We start from the raw sequence: 14,318 nt of genomic DNA, 5'->3' as shown, positions 1-14,318 counted from the left end.
AAAAAAGTAGGATAACTTCATAATAATGATATTGCCAATCATTTGAAACACAGACAAAAAGATGAAGGAAATATTTAAATGTTAACGTACATAATGTTCTTTTTATACTTTCAAGTATTTTTTACAATGATAATTTATTTCAAATCATTAAAAAATCATTTAAAGAATAGAAAAAATATAAAGTATGAAAACAATACAATTTACACGTATGTCTGCAGAAAAACCAACAGAACATTCTGAAAGAAATACAATAATCAAACGCTAATAAAATCATAATGAACACAATAAATGCATGCTACTACAGTGATCCAGTAAAGGTTTTACCAGTCCTGAGTTTGATAAAAGCAACTATTAAAAACACTTATGAAGGGGCGCTTGGTGGCTTAGTCGGTTAAGCGTCCGACTTCAGCTCAGGCCATGATCTCACTGCCTGTGGGTTCGAGCCCCACGTCGGGCTCCGTGCTGACAGCTCGGAGCCTGGAGCCTGCTTCGGATTCTGTGTCTCCCTCTCTCTCTTCTCCTCCCCCCACCTTGTGTTCTATCAAAAATAAATAAACATTAAAAATTTTGTTCAAAAAATAAAAATGCTTATGAATTTTATTAGAATTAATGATTACCTCACTTCAATCATATTCAATGAAAATGAGAAAAACTACATTCTTCTGGGACTGGCAGTTCCCTTAAGAGAGCACCTTCTAGTATTTCCGCATTAGATAGAATTGTCCAAACCTACTCTCGGGAGACTCTACAGCTTCTCTTTGGCAACTTATTCAGCATTCAATACCATTTCTAACAAGGTTTTTACTCCATAAATGTAAATACCTGGTTCTGTAGTTTATATCATTAGTATTCAATGAGGACAGAAAAAAACCTCGCAGCTTACCATTTTTGTCTAATGAAGCCTCACTTACATTAATTTTCTATTATATCCAGCACCTGGCACAGAGCCTCAGTCGCGTGTTAGCCGAGCAAAATGCAGATGAATAAATAAATATTATAATGAAGTCCCTTTAAGCTTGCTCTTCTGCAAGGAAAATAATTCTTGCTTATTGAGTCTTTTATCGTGGAGATGTCTCCTTTTAGTCTTTAATAGCCTTTAGGGCTTTTCTTTAATTTCCTCTTGTGTCTTAAAGCCACAGGGCCAGAATGGGGCACAACATTCTATTGAGTCTATGAGCAGTCGGGAACATACTAAAGGAACCATGGTTTTATGGTATGGATGTTACACAAACGTTCAGTCATTCCAAGACCACACTGTAAATTTCTACACATAGAATAATGTTGAAACACTTACCTCAAGAACCAACCACAGCTTATCTCCACTTATTTTATCCTTCTTAAAGTACATCCCGTAGAATCTGACCACATTAGGGTGGTCAGAAAGCGTTTTTAAGATGTTATACTCTGCTTCAATCTCTTCATCAATGTCCTAGTTTCAAAAGGTCATAAAAAGAAAACCATGAGAAAAACATGAATCATGTCAAAGAGGCACATACTGTAGACCACCAAATAGAGAATTTAATTTTGTCAAAGCAAGGTTATAATAATAGGTTTTATTATGCTCAGTAGTAGGCACTGAAATTTCTGATGCCATTATTTAAGGGGAGAGATTGTGATTTTCCTGCTAATCAAATACATCTCTAATTATGTTAATTTCCTTGAGTTACAAAGGGACAAATAAAAGACTATTTTTGTATGTAGTTAGAAAGAAACATACATGGAGATTCCAAAAGATACTCCTTTCTTTGCAGTGTTAACACACTGTTTTACTGGCCACTGTTTTGAAGCCACTGTTTTGAAATTAAATACTTTTAGCTGGTTCATTTGTTTCTTTGAAATATAGGATATTTAGAAGCTTTCAAAAACTAGTCATATAAGCGATAAATTCCTACATATATAAGATGGCACACAGCCTTAAGTTAGGTAAAGGCCCATTTGCCAGAAGTAGAATACATCGCTATCCTGTCAACAAAAATGCAAGATAACCACTTAAAGTCATGCTTTTAGAAAACCACAAAACATGAAACAACTCAGAGTAGTAATAAGAGAAACCCTTCTACTACTGTTTTTATAGTAATACTTAGCATCCACGTTGTTTTCTTACAAAATCATGTAATCACAGAGCTGCAAAGAATTTTAGACCAGAGCTCTAATTTTAGAAAAAGAAACTAAAGCTCAGAGAAGTTGGTCACAGAGCTGGTTAGTGTAAGATCCAGAATGAGACTGCAAGTCTAATGCCTATGACCTTCTAATCCTGTTCATTTTATCCCTTTCTTGGATAGACACTTACTCTATCAAAATTCATAATAGTAAGACTCTTTAATAAAAAAGCCACTCTGTAAAATGCTCAGACGCATTTAAATTTATTTTATTAAGATTATAATCTCTTGGTTATAAATCTTTTTTATTTGACTTCTGACATGATGAATGAAGAGGAAATAAATAATTCTCAGAAAAACATATATGTACTATGACAAGAATAAAGGCAGCAAAAGAACAAATCTCACGAAATCAACAGATATTTCATTAAAGCAATAGGACAAAAGATGATTTTTAAGGTTCAAAGTATACAAAACATGAGTAAATTATAAAAGGATAATGGCTATCTGTATTCATAATTCATGTGTTCTTCTCCACTAAGGAGTAGAAGAAAAGAAGAGACACTGGTTACAAGGCCAGACACGGGATCTGGCCAGAGCCCTTTCCCTTACCACCATGACCCTAAACCATAATTATGTAGACCAGAGGAGAGAGTTATAGTTACTTTGGTACAGCTTAATTTGTGTCTCTCCTCCTTCAGTTTATAAGAACTTTCCATTAGAGAATATGAAAACATTCAGCATCAGTAAAGCCCAGGCATAGTTCTTTTTTTTTTCCCCTCCAGTGTATCTAATTTCTTGCTGAAAATAAACCCCCACTCTCCCTCCCCTCTCCTCAAAATAATATGAAACACTGTAGTTATAATGGGTTTAGTAGAAATAAACAATCCAAAAAGAAAGAGCAACCCTAAGATGCACAGAGGCCCAGAGACCTTTTGCAGGGTCCTACAGTTTGTTAGTATAAGAGCTGTGACAAGGACTAGGAGTCCTGTCCTTCTCACACACATCACATCATTTCTGTCATGTCACACTCCATCACCTGTGCAAGAGTCAAGTAACTAAAGAAACTGCTCTCAATAGAAGTTTGGGGATTATGTGATCACTGAGCTCATGGTGGCTCACCCAACGTACTATGGGGAGAGCTACATGTTTCCCAGGAGCTGAAAATGTTACAAAAATAGCCATTCTCATTCTCAGGGGAAAAAAAGTCTCATCAGTTTCTTCATGGCTCTGAAAGCCCCCCCCCCCCAAAAGGCTTGGAAGTTTCCCTTATCACAACTGCCATTCCAAAAACAGCAGAAGAGGACCCTACTGGGGCATCACTTAAAAGCCCATAAGGACTCCACGCACATTATCAGTTCTTACAAGGTAACCCACCCTGTATAACGTGACTACCATTTTTGCTTTGGAAACATTTCAGCAAACCTGAAAATAATTTCCCATCTCTGAAAGAAATATAATTTAAAATAAAATATTTCTCGTTTAGCTTAAGAGATATTCTGCCTGAAGCCTAATAAATATAGGAAGAAAAAGAGATATGGCAAAGATGACATTTAGAATTACCTCTAGACCCGAGTCTGTGTTCTTACAATTTTTGAAATCTAAAATAACATTGACTTAACTGTTGAGCTGTTGAGACCTGTATTTATCTATTTAACTTATTTGTATTTGGTCCCTATCGTATATGTTAAGCATATAATAAGAAAAACCTAACAGATTTTTTTTTACATTTTCTTCTACTGTAACTGACATTGTTGCAAATCAAGATATTTACAGATTTTTTAACTGCTTAATACAAATAAAAACAAAGTTAATTAGGAGAAGGAGGAGGAGGAGGAGGAGGAGGAGGAGGAGGAGGAGGAGGAGGAGGAGGAGACAACAACAATGGGACATACATGAAATCGGATCCAGAATTTTCACACTGCTGCTTTTTGGCCATTTTCTTATTTAACACTTTAAAAACTTTCCCGTAAGTTCCTTTGCCGATCGTTTCAATGATTTCCCATGTATCAGAAGGATCAGGAAAGTTATCAAAGATGATTGTTTTTCCAGTTAATGGAAGCATCTCACAAGTTTAAATCACTGGAGAGAAAAAGTACAGTTTCAGGTAAATCTCATTGGGGATATTAAATGGCCAACATAAACTCAAGGGAAATTATCTAAACACTTCACTAATATGATTGAAAAATATACAGCTGTAACCAAATGTACGCAGAATTATAGAAAATTTTAATTTCAATTCTTTTGCAAAAAGATTACTAAGAGTAATAATGCTTTGTAAACAAGCTTTATTTCTGTTTAATATAGTCCCATATTAATTGCTCTTAATTCTTTTCATATTAAAATAAACAAAATATTTAAATCACTTGATGTGCTGCTTTATACTCAGGTATTAGTACAGTGAATGAAAATTAATTTAGAATTAACCACAAAGATAAAGATTCAACATCATCAAGGCAAATCCCACACTTTAAAGTGATCATGGTCTTACACCACTCCTGTATGTAAAACTCAATAATGGGTCCCCTCATATTACTTTTAGCATGAAATTTCTTAACATTAACTTAACCAGGTTCTTAAAAATATGGTCGGGGAAGCGGCTTGCTTAATGTTCTAGCCTCATGTCGCAACTGTTCTCTCAGTCACTACAAACCGGCCACTCAGGATCCTTAAGGTCATTTTTTTTTTTCTTGCTTAAGGATGTTAATATAAACTAATCCTTCCACTTCTGCCTGTGGTTTCTTTACTAAATTCCAAACACCTACTTATCTTTCAGATCTTGGCTTGATGTCATTTCCTCTGAATGTGACCACTCTCCATCCCATTTGGGTTGATGCCCCACCTCTGTACTTGCATAGCATTTTAACCCATGTTTATCAGGTATCATGATATGCCCAATACCTGGAACAGTGCTGAAATAATTAGGACACTATGGCCAATGAATCCAGGTGACTTTACAAAGGTGATGTTTATATGTAATGTGAAATAAGATCTCAGGTTTTTCTGACTTCCCAGTGGTATTTTCAACATCCTATACTCTCCCTATATTACATTCAACCATTTGTATAAAATTATAAAAAAAAAAAAAGTAACAGAAATAGGTCCCAAACTTCTGGGGGCCTCACATTTTTTCAATTACCTTTGCAAAACCTCACTTTTTTCAATGACAAAAAAGTCGACTGCAGGGGCACTTGGGTGGCTTGGTCAGTTAAGCATCCAGCTCGTGATTTAGCTCAGGGGGTCATGATCTCATGGTTGTGAGTTTCCGAGCCCACGTGAGGCTATGTGCTAACAGCACGAGCCTCTTGGGATTCTCTCCCTTCTCTCTCTGCCCTTTCTCTCTCATCTCCCTCCCTCCCCTCTCTCAAAATAAATAAACATTAAATATAAAACAAAAGTTGACTGCAGTTGTGCTTGTATGTGTATGCATACACATAGAAACACATCTGTTATAAATAGTATTAATACTACGTAATAATGTTGGCTCTGAATACACTAGTCTAACTACAATGTTCAAAACCTCTGCCACACCACCAATCCATTGAGGTTCTCGCTTTCTTTATAGCCATCAACCGTATTCAGTCTTCAGTTCTTTCTTCATTTTCTCTTCCCTGCATAAATTCTATAGCTTGAGTTATTATGATCTCCTTGCAAACACCCTCAACGCTCTTGTGCCTCTTTCCTCTCCACCAAGATCTCCCAGGTGTAAAAAACAAACAAAACAAAAAAACAAACAAAAAACAAAAAACCACAAAACAGCTCTGGTTAAACCTTACATTTCTTCACACCTGTGCCTACAGCTGGAGAAAACCACACAACCATAATGCTAGTTTCACTTCAAATTCAGGATAAAAAAACCTACAAGTAGACCGTCGACACTGCCCAAAGTCCTATGCACTTCCCTGGTTTGTCTGTTCCTTGCTCTCTGGAGGGATTATTTCACAATGATCTCTCTTCTCACACTTTTCTCTCCTCAGATTGTTCCTCTTTGTTCTCTAGCCCCGCTCACAAAACTTCCCAGCTGATGCCCTTACTTAATAATTATTGAAAAGATGAAAGCAATAATAAACTCCTTAACTTTCTCATCTTGAAAACTAAACTAATGTGCATAAAACAGGAGTTCATTCTCAGTATAATCAATTTTGTTGTTTTGCCTCAATTAGTCTTTTACTTCAGTTCCTTCTCAGCCTTCAGATCTTGGCTCAAACATCACTTTCTTAGAAAGGCTTTTCTTGAACAACCTAACATAAAGGTAGCTTTCCCACATATTTCCCCATTTCTCCTTTAGAATGCAAGCTACAAAAGGGTACAGACTTTGCTCTTTTTACTACTGTATGTGCAGTTTCCAGAATGATGCCTAGCACATGGCAGCAATTAGTAAATTTGGGAAAATGGGCAAACATTTGTTGTTTACCTGTTAATTTTGACAACACAGACCTTATCTGTCGTGTTCACATCCAAATCTAATAATGCCTAACTCTGTTCCTGGCATGTAGTAGATGTTAAATATACAGCTGTTGAATAAATTATCAATATGGCTCTTCAAAAGAAGTTTTTAAATGAGGAGAAAAATAAGGATGAGGGAGAGCTGAAAAGAATTGAAAATTCTCACTAAAATAAGGATCATATTCTGATTCATTATACTTAAGGGCACATCATCTAGTAAATGGCTATGAATGTCTGCTAAAAATACATTACTACATAAAAATACACTTATGAATAGTTTCATAGAACATTAATTTTATGGAATTGTGCCTTTGATCCAAAAGGCCAACAGAACAAGTAGGAGGTAATCATTAATAATCATCCACTTGTAGTGATTGCAACAATCAGTGACAAGATGACTTCTTCCATCTATGTACTTGAGGTCAGGCAAATAAGCAATGTTAGTGCCATCCATATAGTGTAAAAGAAGCCCAAAAGACCCATATTAATAATCTTATTAAATACCTGAATAAGCGTTTTCAATCACATAAAGAAACATTCAGTTACATGGAATACTAAACCTGCGCAAGTGGTAAGGTATTGAACACAACTTTTACTTTCTGCTATGTTAATTATTAGGAATTAAAGTACTGGCATTTAGTTATTATTTATTTATTTATTTAAGAAAGGTAGACCATGCGTGTGGGGGGAGATGCAGAGGGAGGGGGGGGGAGAAGTGAGGGAAAGGGATAGGGTAGGTGCAAGTGCTCGGCATATGATAGTTAGATTTTACCCTCGTTCTCTCTTACTCTCACTCTCGCGCTTCGCTTCTCTCTCTCTCTCTCTCTCTATCTCTCTCGTCCTCTCTCTCAACTCCGTCCCCTGTCTCCCATTTATCTGGGACCTTCCGTTTGTCTTTTTTCACAACCCCTAGATCACGGCCTTGAGCCAAATATCAAGAGTCAGATGCTTAACCAACTGAGCCACCCAGGTGCCCCATAACTATTCATATTTAAATACACAGGCATCAGAATTCAACTAAGAATGGCTGAACACCCAATGTGTGCAAGTATTTAAGTGTCTTGAGATACAAAAGATAGGCAACCCATAGATAGATACATTAAGTAATAGTATGAAAAGTGACAGATAACAGAAAATAACCATAAAGTGTTATAGAAGCCCAGGTGAAGAAGAAATTCTGAAGTGATCATGAAGAGATACAGAAAATGAGCAGTATTGGAGCTGGACATTAAACATGACTGAAGTTTGTCCAAAATATAATATCTTCTTAATAGTTCTAAGTAAGATAAACATTATAAAGCAGTGCATTATTATAATATAAAACAATAATCACAGAATAACAAAAGCACAAGTGTTTTGGAAACAGAATGCAGCTAGTCAAATCTCACTTAAAACAAACAAAATTCTCAACAAGTAGGTAAAATGAAGCCTAAAATGACTTTCTAAAAATTAAACTTTGAAGAACTTAGGGGTGACTAGGTGGCTCACTGGCTTAAGCATCTGATTCTTAACACAGGTCATAATCTCATGGTTTGTGAGATTGAACCCATGTCAGGGTCTACACTGATAGCATGGAGGCTGTTTAGGATTCTTTCTCTCCTCTCTCTCTCCCTCTCCCTCCAAATGAGCACATGTGCATGCATACACACACACACTCTCTCTCAATAAATAAATAACATTAAAATAAAGAAAGGAAAAAAAGAATTAAAAAACTTAGGATAGAAGCAAGTCTTCTGAATCTTAAGCCATAACTTCTCCTACTACGTGATAGGTTTTATTTAAAAATAAAATGTCAGTAAAAAATTATTTAATAATTACAGTAGATTGTATTCTACATAACTATGAATGTTCATTCTTTTTTTCTAGGCCTTTAGCACTCATAGAATAAAAAATAATTCTCTAAGCTCATAAACAAAAACTAATTCCTCAATTAAATGATCATATATGCTAAATAGTTTTGGCATATATACTTACTATATTTTGACATATGTATTTACCATAATTCCAAAAGATACTATTCTAAGAGCCACATTTTAAAAATGAAGAATAATCCTTTTGAATTGACTTATTGTATACCTGAGCTGCTGAGTTTTCGTGTTGTTTTTTTTTTTTTTTTTCATGATAGAAAAAAGACCATAATACAATGAAAAAAGTATCTTACTCGGGATCTTAAACATTCATATCTCAATACTTATTCTAACTGCTTTAAAAAAATTTTTTTTAATCTTTATTTTTGAAAGACAGAGAGACGGACTGTGAGCAGGGGAGGAACAGAGGGACAAGGAGGCACAGAATCTGACACAGGCTCCAGGCTCTAAGCTATCAGCACAGAGCCTGACGCGGGGCTTGAACTCATGAACCACAAGTTCAGGACCTGAGTTGAAGTTGGACACTCAACAGACTGAGCCACCCAAGCACCCCCTGACTGCTTTTGTAAATCTGCACTTCATTCTTATTTACTAAAATAACCAAAATGCCTTCATTCTCATTCTAAAACACAGCAGGATGATGTCCCCTTGGGCTGTGTCTTCCCTCTCCTGGAATGCTCTTTATCCAGATATCCACATTGCCTACTTCCATCACTTCCTTTAATTCTTGCAATCAGAGCCATCACTATTCTCAATAAGCCCTACTCTAACCATCCTGTTTAAAATGCCAACCTGCCTTCCTCCACTCCATCCTACTTCCAAATTGCTGGTCCCACCTTCTCTGCTCTATTCTCATAACACTTGTTACTTATTCCTTTCACACTATATCATTTCCTGTTTAGTATGTTTTATTTATTGCTTTTCTATACTCCTAGAATATAAGCCCATGAGCACTGAAATTTATCCAGGTTGTTCACTGATATATCCCAAAGACTCTGAAACCATGACTAGCACAAAGGATGTACTCTTAAGGATTTGTTGAACACTGATTGAAATGAATAGAACACAGTACTAGAAAAATTTTCAGATGATTTTACCAATGAATTCTATCAAATATTTAAGAAGAAACAAAGAAATAAAGTCATCCTGTGCATTTTTTTTTCAGAGAACAGATATAGAGTACCTACAAAAGATACAAATTATGTAAAAAAAAAAAAAAAAAAGAACCAAACAGAAATTCTGGATATAAAAAATAACTGAATTGAAAAATTCCCTAGAGGGGTTTAATAGCAGACTTGAACACGCAGCAGAAAATCAGCCAATGAAATAAAAACAAGTCATTTGAAATTATCAAGTCTGAAAAAAAAAGAAAATATAATGAAGAAAAATGAACAAGGGTGCCTGGATGACTCTGTTGAGTAGCCAACTCTTGACTTTGGCTCAGGTCATGATCTGACAGTCATAAGTTTGAGCCCCACGTTGAGCTCTGTGCCAAGTGTGGAACCTGGTTAAAATTCTCACTCTCTCTCTCTTCCTCTGAACCTCCTCTCTAAAATAATAATAGTAATAATAACAATAACAACAATAAAGGAAAAAAAAGAAAAATGAACAGAGCCTAAGGGACTTATGAGATACCATCAAGAGGACCAATAAAAGTATTATGAGTTCTAGAAGAAGAAGAAAGAGAATGAGGCAAAAGATTATTTGAAGAAATAATGGCTGAAAACATCATAAATTTAAGGAAAAGAGAGATGCACAAATCCACATAGAAGGGTCTACAAATCCAATAGGCCCAACAAATTGCAAGGATAAATCCAAAGAAACCCACACTGAGACATTATAATGAAGGACTCAAAAGACAAAGACAAGGAATCATGAAAACAGTAAGAGAAAAGCAACTCATCATTTACAAAGGATCTTCAATAAGATTTCCACCAGAAACCTTGTAAGTCAGAGGCAGTAGGATGATATAGTTAATGTGTTGAAAGAAAAACCTGTCAACTGAGAATTTTATATCCAGCAAAACTGCCCTTCAAAAAAATGAAGGAGAAATTTACACTTCCCCAAATAAACAAAAGCTGAGGGAGTTCATTACCACTAGATCTGTCCTACAAAATCTGCTAAAAGGAGTCCTTCAGGTTGAAATGAAGGATACTATAATGACAAAAGGATCAACTCACCAAGAAGATATAACAATTATAAATATATATGCACAAAACATCAGAGCTCCAAAATATATGAAGCAAACATTGACATAATTGAAGGGAGAAATAAACAGCTCTACAATAATACCAGGAAACTTTAATACCCCACCTTCAGTAATGGATAAAACAATAGATACATACAGAATGCTCCATCTAACAACAGCAGAATACACTTCTTCTGAAGTGTATATGCAACATTCTTCAAGATAAAACGTATGTTAGGCCACAAAATGAGTCTTAATAAAATTCAAAAGACTAAAAACATACAAAATATCTTTTTCAATAAGAACATAATGAGGGATGCCTGGGTGGCTCAGTTGGTTAAGCATCTGACTTCAGCTCAGGTCATGATCTCACAGTTCATGAGTTCAAGCCCTGCGTCGGGCTCTGTGCTGACAGCTCGAAGCCTGGACCCTGCTTCAGATTCTGTGTCTCCTTCTGTCTCTCTGTCCCTCCTGCCCCTTTGTACTCTGTCTCTCTCTCAAAAATAATTACATGTGGAAATTAAACAACACACTATCAAACAACAAATGAGTCTGACAAAAAAATCACAAGATATGGCAACGAGAAAGAACGAAATCCTGCCATTTGCAGTAATGTGGATGGAACTGGAGGGTATTATGCTAAGTGAAATAAGTCGGTCAAACAAAGACAGATATCATATGTTTTCACTCATATGTGGAACTTAAGAAACTTAACAGAAGACCATGGGGGAAGGGAAGGGGAAAAAATAGTTACAAACAGGGAGGGAGGCAAACCATAAGAGACTCTTAAATACAGAAAACTGAGGGTTGATGGTGGGGTGGGGGAGAGGGGAAAATGGGTGATGGGCATTGAGGAGGGCACTTGTTGGGATGAGCACTGGGTGTTGTATGTAAGCAATGAATCACGGGAATCTACCCCCAAAACCCAGAGCACATGGTACACACTGTATGTTAGCCAATTGGACAATAAATTATGTTAAAAAAATAAATCAAAAAATAAAAATAAAAAATAATTATTTCACTCTAAAACATCACAAGAAAAATTAGAAAATATCTTGAAGCAAATAAAATACAACATAGCAAAACTTAAGGGATGAAGTGAAAGCATAGGTAAGAAGTAAATTTATAGCTATAAAGCTTATGTTAAAAAAGAAGAAAAATCTCAAATCCTAGTTTTATACCCTAAAACTAGAACTAGAGAAAGAGGAACAAATTAAACCCAAAAGTAATAAAAGAAAATTATAAATACTGGAGTAGCAATAAACAAAATAGAAAACAGAAAACAATAGAGAAAATCAATAAAACCAAGAGTTTGTTCTTCAAAGAGATAAACAAAATTGACAAACCTTTATTCAGACTGACTTAGAAAAAAAAGATGGAGAACACACAAATAACCAAAACTAGAAATGAAAGAGGAAGCATTACTACTGATTTCATTAAAATAGAAAGAATTAAACTAGGAACAATTATATACCCACACAATGAATACACTAGATAAAATGGACAAATTCCTAGAAACACACAACCTACCAAGACTGAACCATGAAAAAATTAAAAAACTGAATAGGTCCATAACTAGTAAGGAAATTGAGTCAGTAACCAAAAACCTCTCAACACCAACAAAAGAAGCCCAAGACCAGATACCTTCACTGGTGAATTCTACCAAACATTAAAGAAAAATTAACACCTTAAACAAAAATTAACACCTTAAACTCTTAACAAATAAGTACTAAGAATTCTTAAACTCTTCCAAAACATTTAAGAAGTGTGAATAGTACCTAATTCATTCTATGAGGTTAGCATTACCCTGACACAAAAGCCAGACAAAGACACTATAAAAAAACTGCAGACCAATATCCCAATAAAGATTGATACAAAAATCTTCAAATAAAATACCACCACCCTGAATTCAACAACCTATTCAAAGGGTCTCAATAGCATATGGAAAGGGTCATATACAATGACCAAGTGGGATTTATTCCGGGAATGCAAGAAAGGTTCAATATATAAAAAATCAATGTAATACATGGCATTAACAAAATGATGAATAAAAAAATGATCATTTAAATTGATGCAGAAATGCTTTAAGAAATTCAATACCTGTTCAAGACTTAAAAACAAAAACAAAAACCCTCCAACTAAGAATAGAAGGAAACTACCTGGACATAAGAAAGGACATACATGAAAAACCCACAGCTAACATCACACTTATTGGTGAAAGACTAAAAGCCTTTCCTCTAAGAACAGGAAGAGGCAAGGATGCCTACTTTTGTCATTTCTATTCAACATAGTACTGAAAGTTGTAGCCAGAGCAAGCAGTAAAAAAAAAAAAAAAAAAAAAAAAAAAAAAAAGACATTCAAATTGGAGGGGAAGAATAAAACTATCTCTATTCACAGATGACTTGATTTTATACATAGAAAACCCTAAAGAAGCCACAAAACAGACTGTTAGAACGAATCAATGGATTCAGAAAAGTTGTGGGATGCACAATCAACATCAAAAATCAGTTTCATTTCTATATACTAACAATGAATCTGAGAAGGAAGTTAAGAAAACAATTCTATTTACAGTAGCATTAAAAAGAATAAAATACTTAAGAATAAGTTTAACCAGGGAGGCAAGAGACCTGTACAGTGAAAACTACAAAACATTGCTGAAAGAAATTACACCAGACACAAAGAAATGTAAAGACATCCTGTGTTCATACAGGATGTTAATATCAAGTTCAAGACTTCATATTAAGATACTAAGATGTCAGTACTATCAAATCCCCAAAAGAAAACGATCCATCCTAAAATACATATGAAATATAAAAGAACTTCAAATAATCCAAATAACCCTAAAAAGAAGGATAAAGTTGGAGGTTTCACACTTCCTGATTTCAAAATTTATTTCAAAGCTACAGTAATCAAAACAGTGTGATACTGGCATAAAGACAGACCAACAGAATAAATTAGCCCAGAAATAAAACACATGTGGTCAAATGATTTTCAACAAGACTGCCAAGCCCATTCAATAGGGAAAGAAAAGTCTTTTCAACAAATAGTGTTGAGAAAACAGGATAACGATATGCCAAAAAATGAAGCTCAGTCCTTATGTTAAATCATACACAAAAATTAACCCAAAATGTATCAAAGATCTAAACATAAGAGCTAACACTCTAGAACTTAGAAGAAAATATAGGAGGAAAGCTTCATGACAATGGATTTGGCAATGATTTCTTGGATATGACACCAAAACACGGGCAACAGAAGAAACAGATAAATTGGATTTCATAAAAATTAAAAACTCTTGTATATCAAAGGACGCTATCAACAGAGTGGAAAGACAACCTGCAGACTAGGAGAAAATATTTATAAGTTATGTATTTTATAAAAGGTTAACCAGAGTATACAAAGAACTCCTACAACACAACAACAAAATAATCCAATTTAAAATATGGGCAAAGGACTGGAATAGACATTTGTCCAAAAAAGATATACAAAAGGCAATGAGCAAATGAAGTGATGCTCATCACCACTAATCATCAGGAAAATGCAAATAAAAACCATAATGAGATAGTACTTCACACCCATTAGGATGGCTATTATGAGGAACACAGAAAACAAGTGTTGTTGAGGTTGGGAGCAATTGGAACTCTTGTGCATTGCTGGTGGGAATGTAAAATAGTGTGGCTGCTGTGGAAAATGCATAGTGGTTCCCCCGCAAAACACAGA

At 35.1% G+C, this 14,318-nt stretch overlaps 1 protein-coding gene across 1 annotated transcript in view; it reads right to left on the bottom strand.

The window, feature by feature from the left end:
• MYO3A (myosin IIIA) overlaps positions 1–4,170 on the bottom strand; it is a 229,463-nt gene extending 225,293 nt beyond the window's left edge. The window contains 3 exon segments of the mRNA XM_032593843.1: positions 1,295–1,429; positions 1,471–1,495; positions 4,022–4,170. Of these exon segments, the coding sequence (XP_032449734.1) occupies positions 1,295–1,429; positions 1,471–1,495; positions 4,022–4,164 (303 nt within the window). The 5' untranslated portion in view covers positions 4,165–4,170.
• Positions 4,171–14,318: the final 10,148 nt, after the last annotated feature.

Source organism: Lynx canadensis, chromosome B4 (assembly GCF_007474595.2).
Source record: "Lynx canadensis isolate LIC74 chromosome B4, mLynCan4.pri.v2, whole genome shotgun sequence".
NCBI classification, from domain to species: domain Eukaryota; kingdom Metazoa; phylum Chordata; class Mammalia; order Carnivora; family Felidae; genus Lynx; species Lynx canadensis.
Note: the sequence above shows the minus strand (reverse complement) of the source record. Positions and strands in the feature narration are given on the sequence as shown.